Source organism: Eleutherodactylus coqui, chromosome 2 (genome assembly GCF_035609145.1).
Source record: "Eleutherodactylus coqui strain aEleCoq1 chromosome 2, aEleCoq1.hap1, whole genome shotgun sequence".
NCBI lineage: Eukaryota > Metazoa > Chordata > Amphibia > Anura > Eleutherodactylidae > Eleutherodactylus > Eleutherodactylus coqui.
The window spans coordinates 36,423,171-36,439,174 of NC_089838.1; the positions used below are offsets into that span (position 1 = coordinate 36,423,171).

Consider the following 16,004-nt stretch of genomic DNA (forward strand, 5'->3'; position numbering starts at 1 on the left):
TTCATGAGCCCCTGAGGAGTTTGTCATGACCGATGCCCAAAATTTGGACCTTTCACAGTCTCAGGGTGATGAGGGTGGGGACTTCCCAAGTAGTGTCTCAAGAGTTATTTGTGGATGATGATGATGATGAGACACAGTTGTCTGTCAGTGAGGTTGTTGTTAGGGCAGTAAGTCTGAGGGAGGAGCAGACTGAGGATTCCGAGGAAGAGCGGGTGGATGATGAGGTGACTGACCCGACCTGGGTTGGTAATCCTACTGAAAACAGGGCTTCAGAGGGAAAGGCAAGTGCAGCACCAGAACAGGTTGAGAGAAGTAGTGAGGTGGTGAGAGGGAGAAGCAAGGCCAGAGCAAGTAATCCCCCAACTGTTCCCCACAGCACCTCCTCGCGGCAAGCTCCCATGCAGAGGGCTAGGTGTTCGAAGGTCTGGAGGTTTTTTAATGAGAGCGCGGATGACCAACGAACAGTGGTGTGCAAACTGTGGTGCAGCAAGATCAGCAGGGGAGCCACCACTACCAGCCTGACCACCACCAGCATGCGCAGGCAAATCATAGCTCAGCACCCGACGAGGTGGAACGAAGGCCATTCACCACCTGTGGGTCACACCACTACCTCTTCCCCTGTGTCACATGCTGGCACTAAGATGCAATCACCCTCCCAGGATGCAGGCACGAGCGTCTCACACCCTGCACCCACCCCTTCACCTGCATGGTCCTCCACTGCCTCCAGCAATGTGTCCCAGTGCAGTGTTTAGCTGTCCATAACACAAACAGAGCGCAAGCGCAAATATGCAGCCACCCACCCGCATGCACAATCACTAAATGTGCATATCTCCAAACTGCTGAGCCTGGAGATGCTGCCATATAGGCTGGTAGAAGCTGAGGCTTTCCGCAAACTCATGGCGGCGGCCGTCCCTCGCTACTCAGTCCCCAGTTGCCACTACTTTTCCCGCTGCACCGTCCCCGCCCTACACCAGCACGTGTCACAGAATATCAACCGTGCCCTCACCAACGCGGTTACTAGGAAGGTCCACTTAACCACCGACACATCGACAAGTGCTGGCGGGCAGGGACACTACATCTCATCTCCGTGACAGCACATTGGGTTAACCTGGTAGAGGCTGGGACCGAGTCTGACCCTGGATCCGCTCATGTGCTACCCACAACGAGGATTGCGTGGTCCTACCTCGGTCATGGTTTCTCCGGCTTATTATGCCACCTCCTCCAACCCCTCCCCCCTCCTCCCCCACCTCTCAAATACCATCTGTGAGCACATTTCCCTCAATCAGTAGCTTGAGGCACTGCCATGGGGAAGCTTCAACAGGCCGTGCTGAAACTCCTGAGCTTAGGTGACAAGAGGCACACCTCCCAAGAGCTGTTACAAGGTTTGACGGAGCAGACAGATCTGTGGCTTTCCCTGCTGAACCTCTAAACAGGCATGGTCGTGTGTGACAATGGGCGTAACCTGCTGCCGGCTCTGCAGTTTGGCAGACTAACACACGTGCCATGCCTGGCCCACGTGTTCAATCTGGTGGTTCAGCACTTTCTTAAAACCTACCCCAATTTGTATAAGCCGCTCCACAAGGTGCATCGCGTGTGTGCGCACATTTCAGAAAATCCACCACAAATGCTGCCACCCTCAGGACACTGCAACAGCGCTTCCAGCTGCCAGTGCACCAACTGTTGTGCGACATACCCACGCACTGGAATTCAACTTTGCACATGTTGACCAGGGTTTATGAGCAGTGTAGAGCCATTGTTTAATTCCAGCTGCAACATGCGAGTTGGAGTAGTAGTCAGCCTCCGCAGTTCTTCACAGAGGAGTGGGCATGGATGTCTGACATCTGTCAGGTGTTAGGAAACTTTGAGGAGTCAACACAAATGGTGAGCGGCAATGCGGCCATTATCAGCGTAACCATTCTGCTGCTTTGCCTGCTGAGAAGGTCACTGCTAAGCATTAAGGCCGACGCTGTGCGGATAGAACAGGAGATGGGGGATGACAATACATCGTTTGATAACCAGACCACCCTCAGGTCTATATCTCAGCGGGTATTGGAGGAGGAGGGGGAAGAGACTGCTGCCCACACTGCAGAGGGTACCCATGCTACTTCCTTTACATCTGTTCAGCATGTATGGGCTAAAGAGGAGGAGGAGAAGGAGGAGGAGACTGAGAGGCATCCTTCTAGTGAGGACAGCGATGTGTTGCGTACTGGGACTCTGGCACACATGGCTGACTTCATGTAAAGCTTCCTTTCCCGAGACCCTCGCGTTAAACGCATTCTGGCCAACACGGATTACTGGGTGTTCACCCTTCTCGACCCATGGTATAAGGAGAACCTTTCCACACTCATTCCCAAAGAGGAAAGGAGTATGAAAGTGATGCAATACCACAAGGCCCTGGTGGAAAAGCTGATACTACACTTCCCATTTGACAACGCTAGCGGTAGAGGACGTAGTTCAGTGGGCCAACTATCAAGGGAGACACGGGGAACAGGCAGCATGTCTAGCGTAGGCAGGGGAACACTGTCCAAGGCCTTTGCCAGTTTTATGGCTCCCCAGCCAGTCTAGGCTGAGTAGGAGGGAGCAGAGTAAAAAGACGTGTTCCCTCTGCTCCATACAACTATTGGGTTTCAAAGCGGAACACGTGGCACGAACTTGCGCTGTACGTCTTGGAGGTGCTGGCCTGCCCTGCTGCTAGCATGTTATCAGAAAGGGTGTTTAGTGCTGCTGGGGGGGATTATCACGAATAAGCGTACCCACCTGTCAACTTTTTAAAATGGGTTGTTTTCTTCATTAAAAATGTAGAAGTACTAACGTCTGCATCCCCCCTATGCTGGCGTTTGTGGCTAATGAAATGCTGCGACGGAGGTGGCATGGGATGGCACTTACAATCATACATTAATTTGTCTGCGATTTGTCAGCTATGAAGCACAATTTTAAAAAGGGTCACACGGCGTATGGAAATGTTTTCCAGCACAGTGTCCATCTTTGGCCACTAATTTCTTTACAGTTTATGCTGTCTTTCCCTGGGGCACTGGTTAAAAAGCCCCTCGGGAGTCCCCTTTATGCCCACGTTTGTGGATCATGAAATTGTGTGACGGAGGTGGCATGAGATTGGAAATATGATCATACGTTAATTTATCAGTAATTCCCATCAGCATTGTGGGCTATCGCCGACAATTTCAGAGAGGGTCGCTGCCAGGCCCTGCCAGCCCTCTGCAGTGTGCGTCTCCGGTTCCTCCTCATCCAATACACACTTATAAATAGACATGAGGGTGGTGTGGCTATCAAGCGACCGCGTGGCATGAGGATAGCTGGACGCTGCACTGGGAAAAATTTCAGCACGCTGTGGACTACTGAGTAGGTGAAGTGGTGCGCCTTACCCTGTAGGAATACAAGGAGAGAACAACAGAAAGGACACCATTGTAGGCATTTACTATAGGCCACCTGAACAAGCAGAAGATATGGATGAACTCTTTCTACATCAATGGCCAAGCTCTCAAAAAAGCATAACCTAATGATCATGGAAGATTTTAGCCATCCAGACATTTGTTGGGGATCTCTCTCAGGTAAAAGTAATGGATCCAACAAATTCTTATCCGCTCTTGCTGCCAACTTTGTCTTCCAAAAGGTAGAAAAGAAAACGAGGGGATCTGCTATCTTGGACCTAATTCTTACCAACAGGGAGGGAATGGTTGAGGAAGTAAGGGTGGCTGGGACCTTAGGAGGTAGTGATCATGCTATCCTTGAATTTTTGATAACAAGGGGAGGAAGACCTGAGAAAACTCAGACCTCAAGGTTGGATCTCAGAAACGCAGGTTTTTAATGGACTCAGAAAGAGGAGAGGAAGAATCCAACGGCTGGATGTTTTAGGCTGCTTAAATTCCAGAACGATGATCGTTCAACATAAACAGCAGCCGTTTAGTACTGAACAGCCGCTGCTTACAGTGAATGGAGAGGGGCGGGGGAGAGCAGGGAGAAAACTCTTATCCAGCCACCCCACCCCCCTGCTGGCCACTGAGTGAGCCAGCGATACTCGCTCCTGTGTAACAGTACAGGAGCGAATATATGCAGGGACGAGTGTTAATAAAAGTGATCAAAAAAGCTGTATGTACCCCACTAAGAAGAAGCGCTCTGTCCATGGGTAAGTAAAAAAGTTATGGGACTTTGAAAGCAACAGTGTAAAAAAAAAATTTCCAAAAAAGGGTTTTTATTGTTCAACATTTTGGAATTGTCATAATTGTACCAGCCTGCAGAAAAAATGTATAATGCCATTTATGCTGTATGATTTTCTATTCCTGCTCTTCCAAAAAATGTATAAAAGTTTTATACATTATATTTACCAAATATATTTCTCAAGGACATGGATACAGTGGAAATTGGTACCGTTGCCAGGGGGCTTGGTGCTACCAGGGGGCCAGCCCAGCTGCATCATTTTCCCAACAGGAACCTTGGGTGAACTTGCGTATGAAGGTTGATATGGAATACTCTCATAGACTCACGGCAGCTGTGGAATTTCATGGCAGGTAAAGTTGCACAGTGTCACCTCTCCGCAGTATGCATCAAGGAAGCAGCTTGCAGCCGATTTACAGCTAAACCTTGGGGTGACAAACAAGAAGCAGGAAACAGCCAGGAAAAGCAGCTTCAGCTGGAGCCTTTCGAAAACACTAATTGGGACTGACTGATGGGATGTTTTTCCTCACTAGCTGTGGAGGAAGAGCATTTGCGAGAGAAAAAAAAGACAACACTGTACAGAGGCCAGCTCTGATGTACTAATATAAATGGTGCCAAATGATTCAGATGCCCAAATGTGCCATCAGCCCTTCTTGAGCGTTCCTGACCATTCAGCAATGTGGAGAATGCTTCCATGATGCATTTCCTCAAGACTCCTTAGAGATGCAAAGAAGTAGAACTACTACTTTGTGAACATTCAAGCACTGCTGACTTCAGCAGCAAGAAGGGCCAACAGTATAGACAGAGGGGCAGGCACCAAAAAATGTAAAAAAATCAGTTTAAAAAATGTTTTTTTATAATTTAAAAAATCTAAATTAAACAACACCAAAACATATTTGGTATCACTGCATCCATAAAAGTTGGATCTATCAAAGTAATGCATTATTTACCCTACACGGTGAACAAATACAGAATCGCGCTTTTTTGGTTACCCTGTCACCATATACAAATGCAATAAAAAGCTATCAAAAAAAAATAAATAAATCACATGTACTCCAAAATGAACCGATACAAACTACAACATATCCTGCAAAAAATGAGCCCTCTCACTACTATGTTGACAGAAAAGTAAAAAAGTTATTATATTACAGCTAGAGATGAGCGAATATACTCGTTTCGAGTAATTACTTGATCAAGCACCGCGATTTTCGAGTACTTCCGTACTCGGGTGAAAAGATTCGGGGGGCGGGGGGAGGCGTGGCGGAGCGGGGGTAGCAGCGGGGAACAGGGGGGAGCCCTCTCTCTCTCCCTCTCCCCCCCCACTCCCCGCTGCAACCCCCCACTCACCCACGGTGCCCCCCGAATCTTTTCGCCCGAGTACGGAAGTACTCGAGAATCGCGGCGCTCGGGCGAAAAAGGGACGTGGCCGAGTAGGTTCGCGCATCTCTAATTACAGCAAAAAAAAAGCAACAACAAAAAGCATACAAATTTGGTTCTATTCCATTGCACTAAAGTTAGAAGTTCTTAAACGTTTTTCAGTATATTATATGGTACATTAAAGAGTACCATTGAAAATTTTCCTCCTTTAGGCTGGATTCACATGAACGTATATCGGCTCGGTTTTCACGCCAAGCCGATATACGTCGTCCTTATCTGCAGGGGGCGGGGGATGGAAGAGCCAGGAGCAGAAACTGAGCTCCTGCCCCCTCTCTGCCTGCTCTCCGCCCCTCTGCACTATTTGCAATGGGGAGCGGCGGGACGGGGTGGGGCTAATTCTTGGAACTTAGCCCCGCCCCCATCCCGCCTCCTTTTATTGCAAATAGTGCAGAGGGGTGCAGAGGGGGCAGAGAGGGGGCAGGAGCTCAGTTCCTGCTCTTGGCTCTTCCATCCTCCCCCCCCCCCTGCAGATGAGAACGACGTATATCGGCTCGGCGTGAAAACCGAGCTGATATACGTTCATGTTAATCCAGCCTAAAGGAGGAAAATTTGCTTCTACGTCATTTGGGTTTTTGCCTCCCATTGGATCAACATTGGAAAGGGGGTGGGGGTGGGGGGGCATAGTAGGCTGCACCAGATAGACATAGGTCTTTTTTCAGCTTATTTCGAGCTTGACAAAGACCTGGTTGCAGGGTGGATACGTGGCTCATTCATCCTCCATTTTATTGGAATAATAAAGAAGAATTTTATCTTTGGATGCTGCCCAGCCTGCTCTATTTCATGTTCATAGGTCTTTTTTCAGCCCAACATACTATGTTACTATTCAAGTCCTCCAGTGGGACAAAGATAAAAAGTTTAAAAAGTATTTTTAAAAAATATTTAAAAAAGTAAAAGTAAAAACCCCACCTTTCTCCCTGTTAAAAAAAAAAATCAAAATGCTCACCACAATCGTAATAACCCTGAGAAGAAAGTGAGCCATTATTTAACCTGCATAGTGCACACCATGAAAAAATACAAAAAAATTGCTAATTTTACCTTTCTTGGCTTACAAAAACAGAATAGAAAGGGATCAAAATGTTGTTTGGATCAACAAATTGTACCACTAAAAAGTACACAGCATTTTTGACAAAAAAAGAAAAATGTTAGGCTCACCGCGGAGAATCACGGCAAATCACGGCATGCAGTGATTTAGATCGCACGAGCACAGAATCGCTATGATTCTCTGCTCGTGGACTTCGGCGCTGCGCTTTCTATAGCAATGTAAAGGAAAGCTTTACACAGTGTGATCCGCCAGCGGATTCAGGCCCGTGGAAATGCAGCCTTAGGCTGGGTTCACACAGGGCGGATTTGTTGTGGAAATTCTGTCTGGAATTTCGCCGAGGCAAATCCGCCTGCGGCCGCTAATCCCGCAATTAGCCTGCCATGTGGACGAGATTTCTCAGAAATTATGTTCACACGGGATGGCAAATCCCCCATGGCAAAGCTGGCACTGCAGCGCGGGTTAGCCGTCCGCAGCATGCTCATTCTTTTTCTTCCTCCGCTGCGGCCGCGCTCTCCTCTATGGGAGCGCTGGCCACAGCGAAAGAGCGAGCAGCCGGGCCGCTTCAAAACCCGCGGCTAAGTGCTGTGGGTTTTGAAGCAGCGCTTCTCCCGGCAGAAATCTTGCGGTTTTTCGCTGCAGCCAAACCGCGAGATTTCCGCCAGGATTCCGCTGTGTGGGAACCCAAGCTTAGGGGTCTTTGAAACACTGCTCTAGATTGCAGGGGAGGCACTAGAAGGTCTATGCTGGCAGTGTAGTGGCCCAGTACATCATCCTGGTCCCTTCCATAAACGTCATGCATGTAATGTCTTATGTAGAAGCATTGCGCAAAACTGTCTTGTCATTCTAGTATGTGTATTGCACAGCTGCAGCAAATGATGAGTTAAAGGGGTTGTCCCGCGGCAGCAAGTGGGTCTATACACTTCTGTATGGCCATAATAATGCACTTTGTAATATACATTGTGCATTAATTATGAGCCATACAGAAGTTATAAAAAGTTTTATACTTACCTGCTCCGTTGCTGGCGTCCTCGTCTCCATGGTGCCGACTAATTTTCGCCCTCCGATGGCCAAATTAGCCGCGCTTGCGCAGTCCGGGTCTTCTGCAGTCTTCTATGGAGCCGCTCGTGCAGAATGCAGGCTCCGTGTAGCTCCGCCCCGTCACGTGCCGATTCCAGCCAATCAGGAGGCTGGAATCGGCAATGGACCGCACAGAAGAGCTGCGGTCCACGGAGACAGAGGATCCCGGCGGCCATCTTCAGCGGTAAGTATTGAAGTCACCGGAGCGCGGGGATTAAGGTAAGCGCTCCGGTAAGCTTTCTTTACCTCCCTGCATCGGGGTTGTCTCGCGCCGACCGGGGGGGGGGGGTTGAAAAAAAAAAAAACCCGTTTCGGCGCGGGACAACCCCTTTAATGTCTGCCAAAGTGAGCTGACTGTCTGTAAATGTATCCATTCTATCCTGTCATGTGGTACAAGGTTATAAAAGTGAGTGTTTGAGAATGGGAAAAAGAGGGCCATGTCTTCTGGGCTCCTGTTGAAGAGTGCCAGCTACACGGGGGGGGGGGGGAGTATGGAAGAAGAGGAGAGGTTTTCAGGGAGTGCATGTTCAAGGAATGATGATGGAGTGAGCCCCAAAGAGAGAGCGTGAGCAGAGAGCAAGAGCAGTCTTTCAAGGCCTAGTGCAGAGGTACTCAACTATGTGTTTCACGGCCATGAGTCCTGAAGTCTGGGACTGCCAGGTGGAGGTACTCCACAGTCATTGTTCACACTGCAGTGTCCTGAAGTCTGGGTCTGCCGTGTGGAGGTACTCTGGCTTCTCTAATTCCTGCACGTTTCAAACCTGTCATTTGTGCCTTGTATCGCTAAAGTTTATTCTTCAAGTTAAGGTTATTCAAGGCCCTGACCGTTCGCCGGGACCTGAGGTACTATATCTCCTGTCTGTGGCTTGTTTATTTCCCCACATGTTCATGCCGGGGGTACCGGAACGGTGGCATCACCAGTGACAACCAGAACCCTGTTCCCCAGTTTATTGGGCATCCCCATCCCGGGGGTCTCCAGAAGAGGCCCAGCACTGCCCTGGCCAAGTGTACGTGCGTCCCTCCAGGAGGGAGTGTGGTAATTGCCGCCATGACAAGCCAGCATCTTACCCTCCCTGCTCCTCAATGTATGACATGTGTCCAGGGTCACCCTATGGGACGCTGCAGCAGAGAGGTGCATTTACTTGGCTGCAGTGATGTCATGCCTGTCTATCCACATGACTGCTGCAGCCAATCACTGGCCTCAGATGTGTCCTGCAGGAGATTGCTGAGGACAGTGATTGGCTGCAGCGGTCATGTGGTTAGATGGCACACCACATTGTTGCAGTCTTGTGCTGGAGTGGTGCAGGATTTGTCAGATAAGTAATACATTGTTCTTTATTTTAGGGCATTTCCTCTCTTCTGACAATTTTTGTCCAATCCTGAAAAACCCCTTTCAATCATATTAAAGACTATTACACTGAGGATTAAACTGAATGAACATTACCTGCCCTGTGATGAACGTCTGTAACCTGTAAAGTAGCGATAGCGAGCGTACAGATATAAAACCCCGCAGGCAGCAGCGGTGCCTGAAACACAAAAGTTAGATTACAACATGATTATTTCTTGTAATGAGGATCTCCAGGTTTCAGAAGTAATGAATCTTACCAGCGAATGAGAAGTAGGACTGGGAAGAGTTGTCAGGCTACAGGGACTACGGATTTTAGGCACATAAGATACAGTGATGTGAATGTAAGTTTTATGCCTCTTTTACAAGGGCGACGCGGTGGACTGTGCGATATTGCTGGGCTTTCTCATGGCAGTATCGGGATTTTCGGGGAGCTTGAGATATAAGCCCTACCCCGAAAATAAGCCCTAGCTGCATCAACAAAAACATCACCTAACAGCTGCTGTTCACTCTGCCGTGCCTTCCTGCAGGTCCACGGCACTTGATTGCAGTTTTCTCTCAGCTCTTCCTGGTCAGGGGTTCAAATTCCCCGCCTCCAGAAAGCGTTGGCTTTGATTGGCTGAGCCACGACGCTTGAGAACCAATCAGAGGCAGCGCTTGAGAACTAAACGCCCTTTCACACGGCCATACTCACACAGGCACTTGTAAAAACGCTGCTTTTCTAAACACAGTGTTTACTGCATTTTCAGCTGCGTTGACAGCATTTTTTACAGCGTTTGACTGCATTTTCAGCACAGTTATAAACACAGCCAAAAAAGCTGATAATGCCAGAACTGAAAAAACATAGTCAACAACGCGGTAACCACATTCTACTGCGTTTTGAGCACCCCATTAATTTCAATGGGCAAAGCATCGCGTTTTAAAATGCAGAAACGCATGAAAATAGAACAGACAGCGCTTGAAAAACGCAGCGTTAAAAACTCTGCATTTAAATTGATGATAGTCTTTGACAGCGTTTCGCGCTGCACTGAAAACGCATTGTTAAACACTGGAAAAACCGCATGTGTGAGAGAGGCCTAAGGGGTCTCCCATGGTATAAAATAACAAATCAGCTACTACTCACCTCTCCCCACTCATCCAGCGACTCCAACCTGTGACGTCCTATAAAAATAGAGATAATCCCTGAGCGCCGACATTGGCTGCAGCAGCTTGTTTGTAGAGACTACTGCAGCCTCCAAAGTTAATGTCAGCAGGGAGCCGGACTCCGCAGCGGGAGACAAGCAGGGGAGCAGGGAGAAGCGAGTATCAACTGGTTTGCTAGGCCTTATGCACACAACTGTATATGCGCAGCTATTGTACCAGCGTCAAAAAAATCGCGACCATCTCAAGCATCGATTTCCAATGTATTCATTTAGATGAGCGATTTTTAGGCGCATAAAAAAAAATTGTGCCGGGAAAAATAGGACATTGGCGACCAAAAACCGCGACCGATTTTATACGGCCCATGAAAAGATAGGCCCTATCTTTTCCCGAGATACAGTGGAAGCTCCCATAGACTTCTATGGGAGCTGAAAAAAGGGGAGAGGAGGGAGTTCTCCAGTGTCCAACGCTGAGAAAAGAAGACAGTTGACTTGCGGATTTCCACAACTTTTTCGCCAATACGTGAAATAGCATACGGCCGAGCATAAAAACAGACGGACTTGTGTAGGAGGCCTTATTTTACACCATAGGAGACCCCTTAGGCTGCCCTTTCATAGCTTGGACAATCCCTTTAAGGCTGCTATTACACAGACATGTTAAAGCCCTGCAAAACGCAGGAGGACCTACACTAATTGCAGTCAGCAGTTCAGTGACTGGAAAGCTGCCGGCTATAATCAGTGTAGCTCCTCCTGCGTTTTGCAGGGCTGTAACACAATGGGTAGTAACAACCTCGGGGCTTTGGGTAACACAATGGGCTTTTGGACTGTAACACAATGGGTAGTAACAACCACATAGGACACAGGTGAGAATCTTGTGCGAGTTTTGTGTGTTGCGAGATGTTCAAAACTCACATGAATATAGGGACTCCAGTCTTTTAAATAGACTTTTTCACACAAGCCTTTTTTTTTTTCCTTGTAGCTATACCGCGAGGATAAAAAACGCAGCATGTTTTCTCCCTGGGCACTCCCGCGGAACGCCTCACCTGTTTTCATTGGGGCTTTAAAAGACATCGCATGGCACTCACAAGATGTACATTACTGCTCACCAATGCAGCCTGGCAATTGTGAAAACTCAAGCACTAGTGGTAGCCTCTAGCTTTAGTGTAATAGCGCCCTCTAGCGGTTTGCTCTGGAAAGAAGATTTAAATTGTACTTACCTGTACTTTCACCTCTGTAGCGCTTCTGCTCTGTCAGCTGTTTTCGGTTGCTTCTGGCATTTGTAGACGGCCCCATATAAAACCATATAGAGGTTATATAGAGCTATATGGGACCATCTATAGCTGCCAGAAACAGCCGACAGAGCAGAAGCGCTGCGAAGGTGAAAGTGCAGGTATTTTTTAGGCATTATAGTAATGAGGACTAACGTGCCAAATAACAGCTCCACCTGTCTGCAGAGTTTGGAAATTTTAACTCTATCAGTCCCAGAGCATACTTCTTAGAAGTGTCTAAGACCTGGACAATGCATGCATTACATAGGCAGGCAATCATGTATGTTGCCACTGCACAGAAAATGTGTATCCAGATACAGCTTCTCCAGTGTATAAGGCCGCTTTCACACGGGCATCCAAAATCGCACAATTTTCTCACGATGCGACAGTGCTACAAATCACATGTATGTGAAGCCCATGCATTCCTATGGGTTCCTTCACATTAGTGATGTTTTGTAGGCTGCTATATTGCGAGAGAAAAAAAATTGTGGCATGCTCTATACGACCGCAATTTGTGATGTTTTGTAGCCCAAGTTTTCATGTGGTGCAATTCAACTTTTACAGTAGAAAGTCCTACTGTTTGTTCCTAAAATAAGCCCTAGCTGCATAAAAAAAACAAATACATTACCTAACAGGCGCTGTCAGCTCCGCCACACTTCTCCTCCCATCACATTGCATGGCTGTGATTAGTTCATCAAGTGCTGCAGTGATTGGCTGAGCTGCGGTGCTCGAGAACCAATCAGAGCCAGCGCTTCCTGGAGACTGGGTTTTTGAACCTCCTGACCAGGAAAGGCTGGCTGAAGACTACAGACAAGTGTGCCAGAGCTTCAGGAGGAGAAGTGCAGCAGAGCGGACAGCGCCTGTTAGGTGATGTATTGTTTTTAGTTTTTGGTTTTTTTAATATAGCCAGGGCCTTTTTTGGGGTAGGGCTTATATTTCAAGCTCCCCTAAAATCCTAGCAAAAAAGTGCTACAAAGTCACACGACTTTATAGTGCCACAAAATTGCAATATCGCCACGAGAAAACGCAGCGATAGCACACAGAGCACAGCTGTGTGAAAGAGGCCTAACAGCTGACTGCAGGAGGGAGGGTGGCAGGTTAAAGAAATATGACCCATGGCAATCAGCCATCCTGTTTTTAAATGGGTGTTGCCTTTGACAGACAACCACTTTAATCTCGTCCCCAGCTGACTATCCAGTAGGTAGTATAAAATTAAAATAACAATCTCGTTACTAATTTTAAAGATGAGATCCACCACTGATGCCACTTGAAAGAATACAGCATACTGGGGGATTGTATGACAGATAATGTAGGTAGCACATTCTACCACTAGGTGGCAATACAGTAACATGCAAGAACCTATTCATGCATTTCATACTGCTGCATTTTTGGGGTATGCACAACTGTTCTCCTGTGACGGAAAAAAGTCTCAGTAATATCACATTATTAGAAATATTACTAAAATTCTCACATGATCACAAACTAGAGGATTCAGGTGGCAAAAACGGTCCATTGCCACTTAATTAAAGCACGGCTCTCCTTTAGGCCGGCTGCACACGAATGGATTTGCATTTCAGAATCCGCAGTCGGCATCCGCACAGCGGATCCGCAGCCAATACCATCCATGGCATACTATGCAAAAACTCTTTTTCCTGCACATTTGCAGAAGCCAATTCTGGAGCTGAGGAAAAAAAAAAAAACGCAACATGCTCTACTTTCGTGCGGTGTCCACATGGACGGCTTCCATTGAAGTCAATGGAAGCCGTCCAACCTGCGGCCCATCCGCAATTAACATTGCGGACAGGTTGCTGATTCAGAGTCATCACCTAGCGACGGCGCAGGAAAAATTTTTTTAAAAGAATACAACTGTACTGCGCAGGTGCGACGTCAAGCCGTATGGACCATCCGCAGTACAGATAAAGAACAGAAAAGACAGGTACGTGTGGACACCGGCCAGGCACAGGGTCGGATTCCACTGCAGGCTCCGGCATGTGGAGTCTGACCCCTTCATGTGCAGGCGGCTCAGTGAAAGGAAAGAAAAGCAATTTATAATAACATTTTTAAAAGTAGCATAGTTTTTTTAAATTTCTAATGTTTCAGAGTGCGTTCACATGAATATTCGCATCCTCTATTGGGTTTTCCACTGGTCAATCCATTATTTTTGACAGCAAGAGTAGCGCAGTTTGTAGCATTGTTCTTGTAAAAAAAAACCTAAACCAAAGTTCCGTTAGCATTCAGCTCCGTGCCCAAACCTAAATACTCTGTGGATTGGCGTTGAGAGATCGGTGTCACCAGTTGGTCTTGGCTTCTCTTCTGCAGTGGGGTCGCCCTTTTCAGAGCAGGCACTCCATTTGAGAGCCCGGTCCGGTTTGGGTGGTTCTGGTACATTTAATTGCCATTGCCATGGTTTCTAGTTACAGTAAGTTAAAGACTCCTATGTTACACTGTAATTAACCCATTTATTTGTCCACCAGTTAGACTCTGAGTTTAGCTACAGAATTTGTCACCTTCAGTTGTACTAACTAGTTTTACCAGACGTGACATGGTGGCTCTGTTCGGAGCTTCAGATGCAAAATCCACAACAGCATATCACAGCTTACTGTAAAATGCCAGACGTTATGGCGAAACCCCGTCAGACCCTATTATAGTCAATAGGATCAGTCCACCTGTGTTGTATCCACCATGTAACAGATCTGCCACTGGCTAACATTCTATATTTCTGTTCTTGTGAACAAAGCCTAGCATTATTTCTGTATACTGATGTATTAGAATGTCTCAGTAAAATGTTGCAAAATGTATATTGTAAAAAAAAGTTACAAAAAGGATTGCATGTAAAACAAATTCCCATTAAAACTAGAGAAGATTTCTTCCTCCTAATTCAAATAGTAAGAAGTATCAAAAAGCATAAGATCAGATATTCAGCTGCAGGAAACTATTTTAAGAAGTCGGCGAGTCATTTTTTTATGAGTACTGTATTCATATATAGACAGGTTGGCAACCCTGATCTCACCTTGATGGAAGAAGATCCCAGACAGCCAGAGCACAGCAAGGAACAGAGGGAAGTATTCTGTGCAGTTAACCCTGCAAAGAAGAGTTCACAATCAGAAAGAACAGCTAAAAATACTCCAATAAACGGTATGTTGTACTTCAGTTCTGCACCAGTTTAAGATCTCTGCTTCCTGATAACAGACTAGAGACTAATTATATTTAGTTTGATCCTGCTGTCATATCCATTCTCATCCATCCTTTACTTTGTACTAATGTTTGATAGATTAGTAAGAGGTAGGTGAGAAATGGATGACAATATGACTGTAAGATTACACTGCACATGGTTTGTTTGTAGTCTGTTAGGGCTCCTTCACACAGGCAGGCAAATTGCGCAGAAGTTAGCCGTGTCAAAAAAAAAAATTGCATGAACTGGGGATTTTTCCACGCAGAAGTCCAAAGCTTAATTAACGTGAAAGTCATTCGCACAATTGAGAGCAGTGTGTTTTTTTTAAAAGTGCTGCTCTGAAAGGAGAGCGAGATGAACCCCCTTTGGGGCTTTGGGATTTCCCCATGGCTGGGAGATAAAGAGAACAGGGCTAGAGGCAATCCTCGAGGGATTCCCCCATAGTGTGGAGAGAGAGAGTGGGGATAGAGAGGATCCCCCAAAGGATTCCCCCATAGCAGGGAGAGAGAGTGGGCGGCGCTAAAGAGGTTCTCCCAGGGATTCCCCTATAGCAAAGAGAGCGTTTCTCCCAGGGATTCACCCATAGCAAGGAGAGAGACGGTAGGGCTAGGGGAGTGATTCCCTCTAGCCCCTCCCTTGCTCTCAGGGAATCCCTCTAGCCCCACCCCCTCTCTCTTCCCTGTTACTGGGCATTCTCCCTGCAGGGTAATTCCTTTTCTCCCTGCTACAGGGAATTCCTCATTCTCCACTGATAAACAACGCTAATAAGCGGCAAAAGAATGCACTGCTGTTCGGAGTTCGGGGACAGCTGAACAGCATGTTTAAAAAGTACCACTGTAAATTTCTGTTAGTCCCCGCTGACAAGAGGGGAAGCCCCTGGACGATGTAGGGAACCCCCAGGGGGTCCCCTTATCTCCACGGGTCTAACAAGAGCTTACAGTGGGACATTTAAAATATGCTTCTGGGTTTAGCGGCGGAGCAGCACTCCCCCCCCCCCCTTATCTCCCTTCTTCTCCTATTCCAGTTGTTTAGAAGTTTAAACTTAACAATTGGAATGTTTAGCTAATGTCCCACCCCCTCCATTGTTATCCAGCCCCTATAGGACTCTATGGAAACTCCTGCACATCGCGCATCAAAGATAGGTCGGGTCCTATTTTTGCATGCAGCAGGGAATTTCAGTTGCTAATGTCCTATTTTTTCAGGTGCGTGTTTTTTGCATGGCTAAAATCCCTTTGTCTAATAGTTGAGATTTTTTGGGACATATAAGTTAGCTGCGCGAATTTCCCAGTGTGAACGACCCCTTACAATGGAGACACCTAGATCTCCAAAGTAGATGTTCATCCATATTGAGTAG

The 16,004-nt window shown here is 47.1% G+C and overlaps 1 protein-coding gene across 3 annotated transcripts in view; it reads right to left on the reverse strand.

Annotated features, from left to right (window-relative positions):
• The window catches only part of LOC136610503 (leukotriene C4 synthase-like), a 76,777-nt gene that overhangs the window by 13,371 nt on the left and 47,402 nt on the right, over positions 1-16,004 (reverse strand). For all 3 annotated transcript variants that reach the window (XM_066589733.1, XM_066589732.1, XM_066589734.1), the window contains 2 exons: positions 14,489-14,559; positions 9,171-9,252 (listed from right to left, as the gene is read on the reverse strand). In XM_066589733.1, coding sequence (XP_066445830.1) covers positions 9,171-9,252; positions 14,489-14,559 — 153 coding nt within the window. The remainder of the gene's footprint in view (positions 1-9,170; positions 9,253-14,488; positions 14,560-16,004) is intronic.